Here is a 21,042-nt window from a genome sequence, read left to right on the forward strand (position 1 = left end):
TCAAATTTTTGCCACAAATCAAAATTTATTGTACTAAATTTCCTGAATTAGAATTTTACTTTAAAAAAACCTGTGTGTACTAAATTTATTAAGCACACCAAGTGTAAAACTCCAGAATCTGCCAAGCTTATGTAGAAGTTGATGGGAAACACCTATGGCAAATTTAAAGTGTTCTTTCAAAATGTTTTAACTTTCTTTCTACCTATTGAAAAAGATAGGGTATTTTTTGGAATTTTGTTTCACAATTTTTTTTTTTCAAACAAACTTTTTATATTTGGATTTTAAAATTAATAAGCAAATATTCAAGGTTTATAAAAAATGTGAGTTTATTTGAAATAGAAAAACCCTGTAGCACTACACAAATTGAGTTTCATTTAAGTGCCATTGTTCATATAGTTATTATGGAGAGCAAACATGTTATGATTACTAAGAGGATTTATAGTATGGTACTAAAGACACCAGGCGTTACACTGATCGTTAATCTGTTTATTGCTCTCCTGTTCTTTTCACTTCTATTAAGTATATGACTGCTTTATATCTACTAAATGCCTTTTAAAGGGGTTGTTCAACTTTAAGGTAACTTTTAGCATTTTATAGAATGTCTGATTCTAAGCAATTCTTAAATTGGTTTTGATTATTTATTTTTTATAGTTTTATAATTATTTGCTTTTTCTTCTGACTCTTTGAAACTTTTAAAGGCTCTGTAAGGCTACAAGGCTACAAATGTATTGTTATTCCTAATTTTTAATACTCATCTTTCTATTCAGGCCCACTCCTATTCATATTCCAGTCTCTTGTTCAAATCAGTGCATGGTTGCTACGGGAATTTGAACCCTAGCCACCACATTGCTGAAATTGCAAACTGGAGAGCTGCAGAATAAAAAGCGAAATAACTCAAAAACCATAAATAATAAACAATTAAAACTAATTGCAAATTGTTTAAGAATATTGCACATCATACCCTCTTTAATGGCAAATATATTTAGTACGAGTTTTGCAAATCTATACACCTTGTAAAACTAAATAAGCTTAAAATATTTTGTGGAATATTTTACTTTTAGGAAATGAAACTGTACAGGTTTTATTTTTCAATTCTCCGGTAGATGACTATTTGCTTTCTAAATTGAGGAACTAATGACCGTTCTGCTGTTTTAGGTTTAGTTAGTTTAAAAGCTCCTGTTACTTTTTTTTACAGATTTAATTTCTTCATTTTAACAGAAACCCAGTATCTGTGTTACACCTGTCTGCTGCAGGCAAATAAGTTATCCTTTGATTCTTTTTGCCAAAGTCAAATTTGCCTGCCAATAACCGTTTTTGTGATGGGGCAACAGTCAGGGGTACAAACATTTTATTTCGCTGAAGCAAACAAGAAATAGTTGAGTCGGAAGTTTTTAAATATGTGATATAACAATTTAAGCTGCACATTTCTTTTACAATATATTTCATGTTTATTTCTGAGACCACATCTAACATTGATTTTTTTAATGTCTATAACAGATGAAGTAGTGGGTCTGTGGGAGAAAAAAAAATGCCAAAGATTTAGAATATTTTTAGTAGTAAAAAAATAGGCTTTGTTTTTTTGTTTTTTTTTAAAGGAACAATACATAGGAAATTATATCATATTTTACAGCCTATTCCTATTCAAACACCATAATTTGACTCATGACAATTGGTGTTCTTTTTTGTGGTACAAATGCTTAAGGTTATAAACTTAAATGTATTTATTATTAGTATACACAGTGTTTTTCTGTGGAAAACCATGCCTTAGGTTTCTAAAAAACATTATTTTGACATGAATAAGTTGTTATGGTTTCCCGGATAATAGTATATATTATTTGTAAATATAATTTCCATTTTCATGTTTGCTAAATATAAATTACATAAATCCCTCGTGTCCATCCAAACCTCACCCATTTACTGGACCCACAGTCCTTGAAATTTACTGTTTTGTGTACTGAAAATGAGTTATGCTTCATTTTAATTTTTAGCATTATTTTAGTTCCAGACATATAAATGTCAAACTGGGCCCTGGATATCTCAAAATACAATAAATGTGGAGAAGGAACTAACAGCACCAGAAATGTGGTAAAGGGATTGAAATGAACCAGGAAATTTACAGGTCCATAAAATACTGTATACTGCACGGCTTGAAGCGTGAAAGAAACATCTGTGGTTCAAACAAGTCCACTTTATTTAACAAAAAAAAACTTTGATCCTTAAGAAAACAGGCCCACTGGCTGATGTGGGCCAAGACAAGTAGGGACCAGTGGCAGTCTTTTCTGATATACAGTTTCAATATATGAATTCAAATAATCTCCCATAGTTTCTGTGGGGCTCATTAATTTGTCAGTGTGTCAGAATGTGAGACAAAAGAAATGTATGTGAAACTTAAACTCCACTGTGTTCTGTGTTCTACTGTAATTATTCTACCAACCTTTATTCCCCTGTTTTTCTATCATGCAGGACTTTGCAACACGCGCAAAATTAGCTGTTCAAAATCTAGTGCAGAAAGTTGGATTTTTGGGGATCTTGGCTTGTGCTTCAGTAAGTTTTGATTCCTCATTATTGTTTTCCTATAATACACTTTTTTTATACACTATTTTATACTTTTTTTTATACTTGTTTATTTGTACCTGGTCTAAACATAGATAATATTATTATTTCAACCGTTGCATTTTTGAAAAATGGTATGAGATTGCAGCTGTTCTCAGTGGCTTGGTAACAGTGATACCATTCTATAGTTTCATAAAAGAAAAAATGCTAAAATGATATCTCCTTTGTTCAGTCTTTTAATTTAAAAAGTGCCAAGTAATTTTACAGCTTTGTACAACCAGGATCTGAGAAACAATGGAACATTAAAGTGTATTCTGGTCATTCTCGTGAATTCCAGTATAAACATTGTGAGTTTATATTTTGAAAATTAGAACTGTTAAAATGAAAGTCAAATCACAACGACAATATTTTAAGAGTCAAGAGTTGAGTTTATTGTCATTTCATACATATACGTTTGTACAGTACAGAGTGAAACAAAACAACGTTCCTCTAGGACTTTACAATTGCAATACTGTAGCTGCAACTGTTTTACCTGTGTTTGTCTGTACTTTTGTCTTTAAAAAAAATTGTGAGCAAATAAGTTGCAAAATCAGGTGGTTAGTAGTAATTCCAATACATAGCCCCACGTTTCCAACAAATTTGTTATCTTTCAATAATACCACATATTTTTAAATTTTATAGTTTTGAACGATTAGGAAATTATTTAAGGCTGATAATAGAAACAAGATATTTTTGTTTAATTTGTTGGTTTCCAGCACCAAGAATAGTTATGTAATTATTTACATATTATTTGCAGTTTCAGAATTTTATATGTGGATATAGACTACTAAGTTTATATGTTTGTGTGTTAACTTTTTTTATCTGGCTTCTTATCAGATTCCCAACCCCCTGTTTGATCTGGCAGGAATTACATGTGGGCACTTTCTTGTTCCTTTCTGGACTTTCTTTGGCGCTACACTGATAGGCAAAGCTATCGTAAAAATGCACATCCAGGCAAGTCTAATCCATCGTTCATATTGGGGCATTCATTGTGTTTTGTGAATATTAGATCTGCAAAATAGTTTTTTGAATTAATGCAATTTCATTATCCTTTAAAAGAAGCACCTTTTATAAAAAGCACATTTAGAGAGAGCAATTAAAAGAGCAATTAAATGTCCATATAAGGTGCATATTTCCCTAAAAATAGGTGAAAAACACATGCAGTTCTTTTCAGTATCACCTTCTAAATCAGGAAGTTTGTGGTTAGCCATCACATTTACCTACTTACCCAGTGCACAGCTATGTATGAAGGGAAAATGTTTTTTTGTTTTTTTTTAATATTACTGCATATACTGCACACAGACAAAAAACAATTAAGCTTCGAAACCAGATAACAACAGGGGATAAACAAATACAGCTTTTAGTTCCAATCACATTTACAAATATCTTTGACACTACTAAAAATATTTAGTTCATGAATATCCATAAGTTGATTAGTGATATCTTTTTTTTTGGTGTGCAAAAAGAGTTTTGGTTCGACAGCCACTTTAAAGTAGTCACATTACCTTGTTTCCTGTGGGCAGAAGTCTTGCAAGGCTGCATAGAATTCTTTCATGGAACTTGTTGGATATAATTTGGAAATCAGTATCCTTTGTTACCACTCAGTTTTTGTAACACTGCCCTTTACTGTTTTTGGGCAATTCAATTTCACTGAGGAGATTGGTGAACCTAAGCCAAGTAAATGCAAGCTATGCCGTATACAATACATTAAGGGGCAAATTTATTTATTCCTATGGGATTTTTAGAAGCATCTTTATCAAATGTAGAGAACTTTCACCCATAGGAAAGAATAGAAAGTGGATGAGTTTTTTGTGAGGTTTACAGGGATTGTTCACCACCAAAATTAACCTTTACTATGATGTAGAAAGTGATATTTGGTTTTCATTTTTTTTATTTGTGGTTTTTGAGTTATTTAACTTTTTATTCAGTAACTCTGCAGTTTAGCAACTATGCACTGATTATAGTCAACTACAAGAGGTCCTCTGCACTCAACCCATTATCAATATATTTAAGACAGCGACATTTTGTGCATACTGCTACTAAAAAATGCCTTACCCTTTAAACAACACAGGGATTGCACTGATTATGAATAAATAGGAGAGGGCCTGAATAAAAAGTAGAAATAACAATACATTTGTAGCCGTGCAGAGCATTTGTTTTTTTTAGATGGAGTCAATGACCCCCATTTGAAAAGAGTCAAAAGTAAAAGGCAAATAATTAAATAACCATAAAAAATAAATAATGAAGGCCAATTGAAAAGTTCCTTATAAGTGGCCATTCTGTAACTTGTTAAAAGGTAATTTAAGAGTGAACCACCCCTTTAATCTCACATTTTGATAAATCTGCCCCTAAGCCTTTTGGCGTCTAGCCCCGTTCTGTGTGTTCACAACATTGTGAGTGATGACTAGTGATGGGCGAATAAATCCGCCTCAGGAGGAAACTTTGGAAAACGAAGCGCTCCGAGTGCCATCCCGCCGGAGATTTGATTCTAGATGGCGGGAAGGCTTTTCGTGGAGATTAGTTGCCCGAAGAATAGGCGATTTGTCGATGGGTGACTAAATTTGCCCGAATCTTAGCATGTGCCCTTACCCTTATAGATTTTTGGCTAACTATATTAGAAACATTTTTGATTTTGCATAGCCTATATATTTACCCAGTTTTTATTTTTATACTGAACAATTCCTCTTAAAGCTGGAAAGAGACCAAAAAGACAAATAATGAAAAAATAAAGTGAAGAGAATTGAAAAATTGCTAAGAATAGGGTTTATAGGTGCCTTTAACATTGTGAAAGGTAATGTTAAGGTAAACTACCCTTTTAATAGTTTTTATTCATTGTTCTGTCTACTGTATGTATTATATTTTCTGGTAAATGTATGCTTATTAAGTTGTAACACTGCTGATGTTAGATGTATGCAGCCTAGTAAGAATCAGATATTTGGCTATAGTTCTGTTTCAGATTAAAATTACATTTGAATCAAAGGGCCCTTCTATACTATTTCTTGCGTGGGTAAAAAAAGTTTTAGATGCTGAATCTTTTTCTTTTCAAGTATTCTTTTCTATGGCTTTGTGTTTCTGAAGTGATTGTGATGTTTTTCCTTTCTCTACAGAAGCTCTTTGTTATCATAACATTCAGCAAGCACATTGTGGAGCAGATGGTGTCCCTAATCGGGTGAGTAATAGTACAACTGACTCATGTACTTATCACACGCTGAGCAATACAATTCATCCTCTCTGTTGAAAATGTTATCCTATTTTCTAAAGAGGTCACAGGCCTTTATCATGTGTGGAAAAAGGGCACTGATAATAGTAAAGGCCTTTGGGGGGGGGATATGCAACACAGTGTTTCAGAAAGGGGAATCTTAGCTCCCTCTTTTATCATTCTTTTTACTTAACATTAATCCCTTCATATTTGCTGGCATGCCTTGGCATGTTAATGTTTTCTGATGAGTTTTCTTCTAGTTTAATTGATCTTGAGCAAAGTTCCTGGGATGAGAAATTGGATTTGCAGTTGTGGTCATTTTAAAATTGCAGCTATACCTTTTGACGTCATTAAAATAGTTCCTGTGTCTAGTCATACATTCCCCAACATGCTCATTTTTGCAAGCAGAAGCTTCCTGAATCTTCTCTTATATACACCCAGTTTTAAAGAAAGCCCTAAATGGGAAAAAAATCTCTCTTCTAGTATCTATTTAAATTTCTTCCGATTTGTTGATCTTAATTGAAAAGCAAAATATTCAATGTTTAAGCCAGTGGTTTACTTTAAGTAAAACAATGCCTAAACTTTCTAGCTCTGGGAGCAAGAAGTTTTTTTTCTCAAGTAATGATATGCACAAGCTTGTTATTAGAAATATATTCTCTTTTATAACTTAAAGGGAAACTGCTACAATTTTTTAAATTAAATATAAGCAATTGCTTATGATAAACTTTGTTCATTGATACAGTAGAGTGGTGGGGGGAGACCCATAACACAGGTGGGAGGATGTATTTACTAATACAGTTTGAGCTGGCACAGCAGAAGGTATGCGGTGAGGAGGATAAGACATGATGAGATCCCTAGATACTCATGATGAGAATGGCTTTCCCTATATTGGGCTGCTATAAAAAATTTAAGGAGAAGGAACGTTAAAATCACTGTGGGATGGCAGTTTTTTAAGCAGTTTTTTAAGCATCCCACTCCCAGTGACTTAAACCTTTTAACCTGAGAGAATACTTAGTATAGTAAGCTCCCCAGACGTATTATGTTAGCCAGTGCCACACATTAGTAGATCTTACCATTTGACCAACTGAAGGAAAGAACAGAACTATGACTAATTTTGAAACACACAAGCAGTTTTTATTTTGTTTTTGTTTTTTTGAAAAAAATGTGAGAAATTCACCTCCTGGTCTTTATTTTCAATTTGATGTGTTGGTGCTTTTGTTTTTAATTATTAGCATTTTTATTCAGAATTGCCTTGCCTCATACCTGAAAATGTAGAAAATGGTGGTGGTCTACTGACATCTAAATTAGTTTGCTTGATTGGCAAATGCCTGTGTCAGATATTGTCCTTTGGTTACATTTACATAAAATAATGTTTGTTAAACATGGTTTATCCTGTTGAAGTGAGTTTTTTAAGAGCTGTAGAACCTTAAAAGCTTTCTAAATCTTTTAAAGCTAATAGAGTTGTCTCTGGAATACATAACAAATGCCTGAAATTGTGCGTTGAGCTGAAAATGTTAGCTCCCAACATATACTATTGGCAGCAATCACCCCAAAACATAACCATTAGCATGGTAGCTTAGAGCCTCAGAAATTAAATTATTTCTCCACTTTTTTTCCTTAAACTTTTTCCTGCTAGCAGCTATTGCAAGTTTGCTACTAACATAACTATTAATTCTTTTCTTACACTGTCACTTTTTCGTGTTTAGATAAAAGTCATAGCATGTAAATCAGATCCAAGTCATACTTTAAATTTGGCTTATGATGTCATTCTAAAGAAATCTTTCTCTGGTCTGTTAGAACTACCGGGATCATTCAAACCACAAGTTATCTACAAATCTATTTGAGCTGGCATTCTTAACATAGCAGACTTTAGAGCTGCTTACTGTTAGTAATGGCCACCTGATTTATTTTTTCCTGTTTCCAGTGCCAAATAGATATATATTTTTTTTTAATTATATTAAAGTGAATTGTGGAACTCTATTCCTCACACCAGAAATCACGTTTTAAATACACACATTTGTCAAATTGAGTATGTACAATTCATTAACCCCTCGGAATCACCCCCAAAAATAAATAACCAGTGGTTGATGGCTTAAATTAATTTGATGAATGGCTGAATTTATTCAATTGTGTATATAAAATGTGATGACGGAGTAGTTATACATGTTATTGTATATGAAATAAAATATACCTATTTAGCAAGGCAAGTACTTCAAACCTTATTTTATATAAAATAAGGATGAAAAACCAACCTGTTGGTCCATTTACCCTGACCGTTCCAATACTGTTTTTCTTTATGTGTTTATTTTACAGACCTTTAACTTTATTTCTGCCATATGTTTTTTGAATAACTTTGTGTAAGACCACACAGCATGGGTTTCTGGAAAGCAATCAAAATTATAGTATAATTCTTGTTGCCTTCAATCCTTGTCAAAAAGGCACACATGAGTTGTCTTGAATATTCATCCCAGGTCTCCTTGGTCCATTTATTTTTTTAAAGTATATATTGAAAGTGCTGCGTCAAGAATCCAATATAGCTGGCATCTGCTCCAGTCTTGTATCATCTGGGAATGGCTTAATAGGAGGTAATATAAAAGCAAAGTATGTTATAATTCATGCCATTAAAGTAGTAGTTCAATTTAAAATTAATTTAAGTATGCTACAAACATTACTAGTCTAGTGTTAATTTGAAACTAGTCTTCAGTTTTTATTTTTATGTTATTTGGACTTTTAATCTGCATTTTATAGGCTTGAATATTAGACTGCCATCTGGTTACTAGGACAGCAGTCTAAAAGTCACAATGAAAGATGAGTAGTAGAGGGCCTGAATAGAAAAATAATCTGTAAAAATTACAAGTAACAATAAAACATTAAAAAGACACAGTCAATCTATTGCTGGGTCACTTATCCCTATACCCACATAGTCGTTTCAGCAACAGTCTCAAAAACGTCAGATTAAGGTAGATAGGTAATCAAAAAAACATACAAAAATATAAATATTAATTGACGAGTTACTTAGAAATGATCCATATTAACATACTAGGGGGCCAATTCACCAAGCTCGAGTAAAGGATTCTAAGTAAAAAAACTTTGAATTTCGAAGTGTTTTTTGGGCTACTTCAACCATCGAATGGGCTACTTCGACCTTCGACTTCGAATCGAAGGATTCGAACTAAAAATCATTCGACTATTCGACCATTCGATACTCTAAGTATTGTCTCTTTAAGAAAAAACTTCGGCCCCCTAGTTCGCCATCTAAAACCTACCGAACCCAATGTTAGCCTATGGGGAAGGTCCCCATAGGCTTGCCTAAGTTTTTTTGGTCGAAGGATAATCCTTCAATCATTGGATTAAAATCCTTTGAATCGTTCGATTCGAAGGATTTAATCGTTCGTTCGATCGATCGATTATTCCTTCGATCGTTCGATCACAGTTTTTGCGCTAAAATCCTTCTACTTCGATATTCGAAGTCGAAGGATTTTAATTCCCAGTCGAATATCGAGGGTTAATTAACCCTCGATATTCGACCCTTGGTGAATTTGCCCCTAAGTGTTACTTTAATTGTAAAAAAATGTTACTTTAACTGTGCTTAGTACTACTGAACAGCTAAAAATGTTAAATATTTTTTAAATATACATGCACCGCCCACATCTACGACACATGTTTTTTCAACAACATTAACAACATTTCAACAACATTATTCAAAATGGGTTTTTTATCAACAACATGCGTCCTATTTGGGCTCTTCTGTTTCAGTCTAATGTATGCTTGAGTTCAATATCTATTCTAAAATCTGTTTCCTTTAGAATAGGAATTCACTTGATCATTGTCGCATCCAGTCCTAAACCAAGAATGTATGGGTTCAAGTCACAGTGGCACACAGACATTGCAATCTCAAGGATACCTTTATTTTGGTGTCAGACTCTTATAGCTTCAAATATGTAGGATGGTCAGAGTCACTGTCTGTTTTCAAAAAAACATATAATTAGCTCAAAATGTGTTTTTCTTTTCCATGTTATTTGAGTAGAATAGGTTAAAGAGTTTCTTTTTAGGAGGGGTGGGGGCGTATGAAGCACATGCACTATTAGTTGTCTTTTTTTCTCAGTTATACCCAAAACATTTAGGGACAGATTTATTATGTGGTGTAAAATAATTCATCACACATGACATCGCCGGGTAAAAATTGCATAATTTTTTTTAAGCCCTTTTTCTTTGAGCAACTTCTGGCTGAAGTTACAAAGGTCTGAAGCAGTGTAAAATAACAGTGGCAAATCAGGCGTTCACAAGGCGTAAAATAAAGCACACATTTATATACGTATACACTGTTTACTTTACATAGCTTTTTACACAATTTTTTTGACAAATCTCATTTTACATAGCATAATAAATAGGCCCCTTGTTGTAACATTAGGTTGTAGTAGCAGAATCATTTTACACTAGATTGTGGCAACTACATTTGTTAATCTTTATTTTCTTTTTTTTTTAACCAATACCACAGAACTTGGGGTGTGAAATTACCATAAAAATGTACAAATCTAATTTTCAGCTTTTTTTTTTTTTTTTTTCAAATTGTTTTTATTGAAAGTCAGACATGTACAATCATAAAAACATTCGGGTCTACCAGAGGCCCATGGTAAGAAGTGGAATAGCAGATAGATACATGTACATAAGTCATAAATGAGATATATAATGAAATAAAATGACAAACCAGAAACAAACAAACAAATAGGCAGGACTAATTTTCAGCTTTAACTGGACATTATACAGTATTCAAATGTTAAGTGACCTACTCTGGCTGAGAAATATATAATATAATGCTGTGTAAAAAAACAGTGACCAAATATACCACATATCACCCTCTGAACGGCATTAGAGGTGTTTTAAAATACTAGTGGCAAATAAGGTCAGTTGACACAGCTTTATAAATTCGCCTGGATGATAAATGGGCTATGAGCCATACCTGCAGCCAATCAACTCATGGCAAATAGTGGGGTTTGAATTTGCACAAATGTAAGGCACCCTCAAATTCAGCACATTTAGAATTGATTTTAAAAATATAATACAGATTTTTAAAATAACAGAAAATTACATATTAAAGCTTACAAAAAATGGAAGTGTTATAGTATAAAATAGTATAGTTATAAAAGAGTTAATATGTGATGACTGCATACCTGTAAACTGAATCTCTATCTACTGTCTGTAAACAAAACATTCTACTAGGGCAGTCTAAGAACAGCTATTGTAAGTGTACAAATGGATAGGGAAACGTGTATTAATATGTTTGCTTGTTTTGCATCCACAAAATATACAGTGACATTTGGCAATCGCTGTAAAGTTTCTTTAAACAGATTTGATTACTCAATTTGTTTATTACAACCTACATTCTGAATACCGTATGCCAAGAATGAATTTTTCATGTATTTTAATTTCCTGCCACTCCTTTTGATGGCATTGCTGAACTTGGTGAGACACACCTACAGTCTGTTTCACAACTGAATGAATGCGATTTTTCCACCTACACAAAGTTGATCTTTGCTCTTTCCGATATGTTCTATTCATGGTACAGTTTTAACAGCATTCAGTATGTGAAAGTATGCTGTCGGTGGCATTGCCTGCTTCATTGCTTAAGATTAAATCTACAGGGGTGGTTTCCTTAAAGAGAACTGCTATTCCATCTTGTTCGTTTTTGCGTGTCTTTCCAGCAATATACAGTTCAGTGAATCTTTCTTCATTTAATCCTTTTCAAGTGTTTTCATTGGCTACCCTTCTTGAATATTAAGGATTATATTTAATGGTTTATGGACCATTGTATTATTTGTACACTGAAGTGACAAGTGTTTCTATAAATTACATTGTGATAATTAAATTATAATAACTTTTCAACTAAGCATTTCCAGGAAATGTCAGGCATGTACTAAAGCTACTAACTACTGTTAAACCTAGAAACAATGGATTACGATGGCATGCAAAAGATGAGTTAGAAACACATTTACAGAAACAGAGAGAGCACTTCAACATTAACAGTAATATATTAATATTTGCAATCAACAATGTGTCCATATAGGGGCCAATAAAAGCTGTCGATTCTCTCCTTCCGGACAGAGTCCAGAACTTGTTGTCCCACGTATGGGGTCCTCAAATTGGCCCACCCAACCAATATATCATTTGGTGATCATTTGGCTCAGAGGTTAAACGACTGTAGCAGCAGTAACCTCAACAAACAAGCTGATTTTTAAGTGTATGGCCAACTTAAAGGAGAAGGAAAGGTTAAAACTAAGTAAGCCTTATTAGAAAGGTCCATCTAAATATACCAGTAAACCCCCAAAGTAATGCTGCTCTGAGTCCTCTGTCAAATGAAACACTGCATTTCTTTCCTTCTATTGTGTACACATGGGCTTCTGTATCAGACTTCCTGCCTTCAGCTTAAACCTCATTGCCCTGAGCAAGAGCATGCTCAGTTTGCTCCTCTTCCCCCCCCCCTTCTCTACTGTAATCTGAGCCCAGAGCAGGGAGAGACTCAGGCAGGAAGTGATGTCACACCACGTTACTACTGCAGCTCCTATCCTAAACAAACAGAGAGCTTCTAGAGCTTTTTACTCAGGTATGGTAAAACATTCTACAGAATAAATATAGCATTCTAGCTTGCACTATTGCAGCTAATCTATTGGCAATAAAATGCCTCCGTAGCTTTCCTTCTCCTTTAAGGGACTACTGTGTCTATAGATAAGAAAAGGCTTTATTTTAGAGTGTTGTTGGTTAATTTCCCTCAACCTCATTGATGATGCAGAATTATCAAATATCAGTGTAGGCACACATTGCACAAATGCGTTCTCAGTCTTCCAAATAACAGTGCTTCATCTTTATGTAGAATCAAAAGAAACTTTTCAAAACCTGTTCAAATTTGATTTTGCAATTCATCTAAAACTAAAGCTATGTAAAATAAGCAACAGCAAAATTAGCTCAATAATTATTAGGGCCACTTGGCCATGATTTTGATGTGGAAAGAGGAACTAAGAAGAAGGCTTTCTCAGAAAACAGTAATAACCTTAAAAGATGTGATCAAATAAGGTACTGAGAAGCTTCCTTGTACTTTCCCAGCAAACGACTTCTTACAAAGTGCTTACAAACAGATGCTATCTGCTGTGACCTCTTACATGATAATGTCACCAGCAAGAGTTGTTTTATTACTTATAAGTTTATCTTTCAAGCTGTGTGGAATTGATGATGGCAGCACAGTATGTAAGAATAAGTGAAGGGGGGTTCCTTTTATATAATTGAGACATACATTTGTTTTGTTTAAATATATACAAAATAACCTTATTTCAGTTATTTACAGGGCACCTTGTACCAAAAAATATCCCCAACCAAAGTTGGCGCTAATAGTGCCCAGACTCGTTTAACAAGGTTTTTTGTTTTTGTTTTTTAATTGCCCACTGCTGGCACTAGGCCACCCACACCAGGAGGGAGCTCCTGTTCAAATGGCCTTTTTGGGGCACACGCATGCACATAATAGGCAAATGCACCAACTTGCTCATTGTGTACATGCGCGTGACGTCCGTAGTGCAATATGCGCATACACTCTGACCGACACGGCCTCTCGCACCAGGAGGTCACTCCAACTGCAAGAGTCCTATTGCTGGTGGGAGTGCAATTTAAAAATAAAAAACTACTGCTACCCCCCACCAGAGCTCTATTAGCCTGCACCTTTGGTTGGGGATAATAATTTTTGTCAACAGGTGCCCTTTAAAGAAAGTTAAGGTTATATTAGAGGAATCATTTCAGCTCCTAATGATATGAGTAAGGACAAATCGCAAACTCCTCTGTAAAATTCCTGTATGTTTACATAATGAAAAATAAAGTTTATGTAAAAATACTACTTAATATAGGGTGCAATTGTATCTAGTATTTAACAGCATACAGATCCTTAAAGGAGAACTAAACCCTAAAATGAATATGGTTGGAAATGCCATATTTTATAAACTGAACTTATTGCACCAGCCTGAAGTTTCAGCTTCTCAATAACAGCAATGATCCAGGACTTCAAACTTGTCACAGGGGGGTCACCATTTTTTCATAGAAAAAAACACTAACATTTTTGGTATTAGAAGTCCAAATAAAAAAGTATTCCATCTCAAACCTGCTAAGTTTATGTAGATGTCCCTTTTACAATTGGAAGATTGTTCAGTAATTCGAAGATTTCATGGTTTTTACGTGATAATCCGAAATAGTCGGAGATTTCAATAACAAATCCGAAAAGATCATAAGATTTGGACTTTTTTTCATGATTTAGTTTCTTTTCCCACACCAGATTTTTTGGTGAAAATGTATTGGTAAAAAATTGCGCAGGAGTTTGGTCAGAGTTTAGGAAATAAGTATTGTACAGCTTTTTACATTTGTATATAAAAATGATGGTCAGGCATCAGCCCATAAGGCATCAGCCCCGACTTCATGCCTTCACAGGTCATTAGTTGATTTTTATATCCATAAAATACATTTGAGTTGAAGCCTTACATTAAATCTTATGATAGAATCCTTTATAATGTGAACAATGTCACAAATTCAAATTAATATTCTGTTCCTATTATATCACTATTTTTAGGATATTGCAATTTTGTCTTTTGGCCATTTCAGTGTTCTGTTGAATCTCTAAAAATCACTTAACTAAGAAATAACTTGATATATTAAAGAGTAACAGAGTGGGATAGGCTGTAGTACATATAGGGGCACATTTACTAAGCTCGAGTGAAGGATTCGAATGAAAAAAACTTCGAATTTCGAAGTATTTTTTTGGGTACTTCGACCATCAAATAGGCTACTATGACCTTCGACTTCGATTCGAACTAAAAATAGTTTCACTATTTGACCATTCGATAGTTGAAGTACTGGCTCTTTAAAAAATACTTTGACTACAGACTTCGGCAGTTTAAACCTACCGAGCTGCAATGCAAGCCTATGGGGACCTTCCCCAGCACTTTTCTTAGTTTTTTATGAGCGAATAAAAATCCTTCGATCGATCGGTTAAAATCCTTCGAATCGTTCAATTCGAAGGATTATATCGTTCGATCAAACGATTTTTATTCGATCGTTCGATTAACCCTCGAAATTCGACCCTTGATAAATCTGCCCCAAAGTGTGTTTCTAATTCTAAAAGTTGTTCTGCAATAGCTAGAAATAAGATGATTGTTTTAATATAGGTATGGCACTATTATTCAGAATGCTCGGAACCTGGGGTGTTACGTATAACAGATCTTTCCGTAAATTGGCTCTTCATACAATAAGGGGGTTATTTGTTAAAATCCAATTTTCTCATCATTTTAGTAAAATAACTCCGACCAAACTTCCATCCATAATTTTACCTTATTTATCAATAAAATAATTAGAAACATTTGGTGCCAGAAAAAACTATAATCTTGCAATAAAATCGTGAAAAAAATTTGAATTATACAATTTTTGCAGATTTGACGACCCAAAAACATTTTCGATTGCCTATAAACCACAAATTTTTTGGATAGCGTAGATTATGACAACTTCCAATTGTAAAAGGGACATCTGTCATTGACTTCTACATAACCTCGGCAGGTTTGAGATGGAGTATTTTTTTTATTTGATCAGCATCGGGGTATCTTGAAAAATATGAGTTTTTCCCCCCCCCCACAAAAAAATGTGTTTTATTTTTTTTAAAGTATATATACTTAAATATATATATATATATGTAAGTATATATACAGGTATGGGACCTGTTATCCAGAATGCTCGATTTGGATAACGGATCTTTCCGTAATTTGGGTCTTCATGCCTTTAGTCTACTAGAAATTCATTTAAACATTAAATAAACCCAATAGGCTGGTTTTGCTTCCAATAAGGATTAATTATATCTTAGTTGGGATCAAGTACAAGCTACTGTTTTATTATTACAGAGAAAAAGGAAATCATTTTTAAAAATTTGGATTATTTGGATAAAATGGAGTCTATGGGAGACAGCTATTCCGTAATTCGGAGCTTTCTGGATATCGGGTTTCCGGATAAGGACTCCTATACCTGTATGTATGTATATATATTATATATATATATATATATATATATATATATATATATATATATATATATATATATCCCCACAGTGCCGGCACTCTCGTAAAGTATTCCATGTGCCTGGGTGCAGTATCTATCTATATCTATCTATATATATATATATATATATATATACATCTATATATATATATATATATATATATATATATATATATCTATATATATATATATATATATATATATCTCTATCTATATATATATATATATATATATATATATATATATATATATCTCTATCTATATATATATATATATATCTCTATCTATATATATATATATATCTCTATCTATATATATATATATCTCTATCTATATATATATATCTATATATATATATATATATATATATATATATATATATATATATATATATATATATATATATATATATATATATATATACTCCACCAGATGAAAGCACTCACGGGTCAGTCATATGAGTACAAGTAGCAAAACTTTATTCCAACAACCACATATCTGTGGTTGTTGGAATAAAGTTTTGCTACTTGTACTCATATGACTGACCCGTGAGTGCTTTCATCTGGTGGAGTATGAGGATTTTGGTGAGCACCCGGTAATTATTGCATAGAGTGGTGCGTGCCGATAAATGGAGATATATATATATATATATATATATATATATATATATATATATATATATAGATATATATATATAGATATATAGATATATATATATAGATATATAGATATAGATCTAGCTCTTCGGAGACACACACACACACCTATAAAAAGGACTGTGCACAAGATATAATTAAAATAATGATATTTCTATATATAATATATTCTATATTATAATATCAATATTAATGATTTAATTGTAAAATGTATCATTTTAAAAGTGTTAACCAATTTTAAACCAACGAAAATAAAATAAGGCACTGTTCCAGGTTACAAATTGCCAGCAGGATTAACAGTTAATGAATTCTTGATTTTCAAAAATCAGTTTCTTGTAACTTGTAGCTTTTAAACGAGCGTCACATTCCTTATCAGACCCACAGCCTAACAAAAGGAACATGCTCTGTAGTCTCTTTCAGATTTCTATTGAATCATCAACTGTTAAATGATGTATATGTATATGTGCTGTAAAGCCGCATGCACCTGGGGTTTGGGTTTCTCTCCAGGGCATTTTAATCTGTAGTGGGTGATTCAGACTATTGAAGTCTGAGGTCCATTTTGAGTCATCCCAAGTGGCATCCTGCTATTGGTGCAGCTTCAAGGAAATGGTTGGTAAAATTACATGAGAATCTTTATCACAGCAGGAAATGACAAGTCATTAAAATACTAACCGTTGGTGCTTATGAGATCACTGCTTGGAAAGAAAAAAAAACTGTTCCAAAGTTCACATTTTCTTACAGATTTAATGATGTTATCTTTAAATTTTAGCGTCGTACTGTATGTACATTGTAACAGAACAGACGTATGTTGAGAAAGCACCGTAGCAAAATATATAAAGTACTAACCTATTATTGTTTCTCTAGCATATTCTATAGTAAGATATAAACAGCATTAAATATCTTGGTTTTCAGCAATGTTTGCATTAAAATATCATTTATATTGTGCCTTTCACCCATTATATTATACAGTATGATAGCACAGCGATCCTAGTCCTGCTTAAATGTACTATATCTTCTGTCTTTCATAATATCTATTTTATGTCAATTTACATTTTAAAGGGGCCCTATAACCATAATATAAGTCTAATGTACAGTAGTTTTACATTTGCAATGGTATGAAAGTTATTTGTAAATGTAATTGCTATTGAAATCAATATCTGGCTGTTTGCATTTGCTGACTCCTGAATCAGTGTTGCAACCAGCTGATTAAAACTGATTGAAAGACATAGGGGAGAAATGGCTCCTGGTACACTGTTTTAAGAGTCTGACCCAAATAACAGAAAGATATATACAGATACTGCCCTTTAATACCCATGGTTTTACCTTTCTGTCTGCTTTAAAAGCATTGACATTTTCTAATGAATGCATACAGGTATGGGACCTTTTATCCAGAATGCTTGGGGCCCAGATAAATGCTTTTTCTATACCGTAAAGGAACAGTAACACAAAAAAAGTGTTTAAAAGTAATGAAAATATTATATACTGTTGCCCTGCACTGGTAAAATTAATCAGTTTGTTTCCAAAATACTACTAAAGTTCATATAAACAAGCTGCTGTGTAGCAATGGTGGAAATTTAAAAAAGGATATATGGTACAGGTTAAATAATACATAACAGATAACACCATTATGTTCTTTCATTTTTTGATGTCGCTGTTCCTTTGTCTACTAAAAATCATTTAAATATTACATCATCTCAATAGGATTGTTTTGCCTCCAATAAGGTTTAATTATATCTTCGTTAGGATCAAGCATAAAGTATTTTTATTATTACAGAAAAATAAAGATAAATGTTTAAACATTTTGAATTATTTTATTAAAATGGAGTCTACAGGAGACAACACATCCCTAGTTGTTTATATAAGCTATAAAGGAGTTTCTGAAGCCACCACACAATAATTTCCCAATGCAGTGTAATATTACATGAAGTTTAAATGCATACATAACCCTTTTATTTTAAGGTGATGCTGTTCTGTTGCTGAAAAAGCAAAATGTATATTTCATAGAATTTTGTAATTATTTACACACAAAACAGCTTTTAAAGGGGTCATGTTGGTTCACAATGGTTACTGCAGGAAAAAAATAGTTCACTTTAATTTCTATTCATTTCCTGCATTATTTCATTATTTAAAATTCAAGGGGTCTTAGAGTTCAACGATGCTACTGAACCACAACATAGAAAACAATTGGATTTAAAGGCTTAAAGGGGACCCGTCATCCAAAAAAATTATTCCAAACCCTATTTTATCATGTTAGTCTAGCAAAATGAACTTTAATTACACTATATAAATTATTTGCATCTTGTTTCCATCAGTCTGGGAACTCATAATTATAGCAAGCAGGCAGGAGCCATTTTGTGGACACTGTTATTAAGGAAAGCCTTGCATCATCTCAGAATCTTGTTTGTGCACCAGAATGGGGGACCTGATGTCCATCCCCATGCACTGGCTACACAATTAAATGTTTAAGAGAACTGGGGGAATGTGGGGAGAGCAGTGACATTTAGGTGCTGAATGGAAAGTGAAAGTAATTGCTTGTCCTGCCTCTATGCCTAGGCATAGAGGAGGGGCAGGCAATATTTGATTGACAGCTGATATTTTTAAATGAGTTTACAACAGCTATGAATGCTTTAATAAAAAAAAAAATTGGATTTCATATTTAATTTGAAAAGGACTTTTATTATACAGATTTTTATGTTTGTGTGACAGGTCCACTTTAAAGCAGTGTAGATACTTGTTAAAACAATTCCTGACATTCTGGAATATTTTCCAGACAGTCGGCAAATTGTCAGTATTAAGCATTATGGGGGTTATTTATCAAAGGTCGAAGTTATGTGAATTTTTTTTTTACTCTAATAAAGTCGGATATACTCACAACTCAAATGGGAGGTTATTTATGAAAGAACTTGAATGTCTAATATTCGATCAAATAGTCCTGATCCAAAAATTTGAATCTAAAAAATAATGTCAATGGACCTCTGCCATTGACTTGTAAATTAACTTGGCAGGTTTTAGGTGGTAGATATTCAAATTAGAACTGTTTTCATGATCGCGGTATGATAAATCTCACATTTGAATTTACATTGAATTGGTGCTTTTAAATTCAAATTTTTTATAAAAAACATTTTTTTGAATTTACCATTCAAACCTTAATGAATCTGCCCCTATATATTGGGATCACAGAAAAACAGTGTAGAATGTTGTAAAACTTTGTCAGGAGATGTAAAATTGACATTTCCATGTATTGTAAATCTCCCCTGTAGTCATAAGTGGGCCTTACTGTCTTTTTACTCTTTGAATGTTAAGAATGTGGACTTTTTATTTAACTTCATTCATGTTCATTCCTATTACTATTTGTGGGAACAGTCATAGTGCTTGCTCTGTCCAGGTGCAGTACCTTAGCGGTCTTTGAGCTGGGAATAAAATGAAGAACCTGTTCCTCTGTTCAGATGCTACAGTGATTGCAAGATAGTATTGATACCTTTGCCACTTGCAGTACCTTTTTTGCCAGGGAACACATTTTTAATTTAACCTGAAGCAAAACAGCTGCTCTGATTCTGAAGCTTTATGTTTGGAACCACATTTTTGACAAACTTTTGAATACAATATCTCCTAGACATGGAAACAAAAGTAATTTATTTATCAGCTGCCAACTGATCTCCCTGGTGAAAAGCCAGGGCTAGCATAGTGGTGCAAAAATGAGGAGTAATGCTAGTTTCTATGCTAAATGCAGATGCGGAAACCTAAATATTTATCACAAATTAAGGCTAAAAAAAAAGCCAACATATATTTTGGTAAAAAAATTAACATGATAGCCTTGAGTAGAAGATCATTTTATCCCTAGATATACCAGACTAGTTTAAAGTTAGGTTTTTATGTCTGGTGGCGCACAAATCAGATTATAAACACTGGGAAAATTTGCACCTGAGCAATAACCCATGGCAACCAATCAAATGTTTGCTTTTGTAGTTCCACCTGCAGCTGACTGAAAAAAGGACGTCACTGATTGGTTGCTATAGGTTACTGCCCATGGGCAAATTTGCCCAGTGTTTATAAATGAGCCCCAGTATGTCTATTACTTATATGATCAAATATTGCATGGAAAGTAATATGCAACACTGTCATTCAGCAGTAAGCATTCAGTTTCTAGAGCTGAATAATTCAATTAAATTTTTTTTAGATATTCCTACAATATTCCTACAAGTGCAATTTTCGAAAGATTAGATTTAGAACTAGATATTACTAGGCAGCTGTGTGTAACCCATTAAATACCATTGAGCACTTAGGTTTAATTGTGGGTGTCAGGTCCACCTTAAACTGATTTATTAGGACACGTTTGTACTCTTCCAAATAAGCAGTTTGACCCTTTTATTAGCATGTGTTCTTGTAATCTTACTTTACAAGTTCCTGCCAATAGTGGTATTTAAAAGAAAAATATGTTAAGTTAGCGGGAGAAGAACTGGAGCAAACGTTGCAGTGGATTCATGGACAAACCAGTAATGACCTAGTCTGCTACATTTGCAGAAA

General features: G+C 33.2%; 1 protein-coding gene and 1 long non-coding RNA gene across 3 annotated transcripts in view; one reads left to right on the forward strand and one right to left on the reverse strand.

Moving 5' to 3' along the window:
• The window catches only part of vmp1.S (vacuole membrane protein 1 S homeolog), a 101,971-nt gene that overhangs the window by 69,836 nt on the left and 11,093 nt on the right, over positions 1 to 21,042 (forward strand). For both annotated transcript variants that reach the window (XM_018249609.2, XM_018249608.2), the window contains exons 8-10: positions 2,464 to 2,544; positions 3,430 to 3,546; positions 5,700 to 5,761. In XM_018249609.2, the coding sequence (XP_018105098.1) occupies positions 2,464 to 2,544; positions 3,430 to 3,546; positions 5,700 to 5,761 (260 nt within the window). The remainder of the gene's footprint in view (positions 1 to 2,463; positions 2,545 to 3,429; positions 3,547 to 5,699; positions 5,762 to 21,042) is intronic.
• LOC108709607 overlaps positions 5,281 to 21,042 on the reverse strand; it is a 22,172-nt gene continuing 6,410 nt past the window's right edge. The window contains exons 2-3 of the long non-coding RNA XR_001934662.2: positions 9,696 to 9,754; positions 5,281 to 8,365 (exon numbers count right to left, since the gene is read on the reverse strand). This is a non-coding gene — a long non-coding RNA (uncharacterized LOC108709607). The remainder of the gene's footprint in view (positions 8,366 to 9,695; positions 9,755 to 21,042) is intronic.

Source organism: Xenopus laevis, chromosome 2S (genome assembly GCF_017654675.1).
Source record: "Xenopus laevis strain J_2021 chromosome 2S, Xenopus_laevis_v10.1, whole genome shotgun sequence".
NCBI classification, from domain to species: Eukaryota; Metazoa; Chordata; class Amphibia; order Anura; family Pipidae; genus Xenopus; species Xenopus laevis.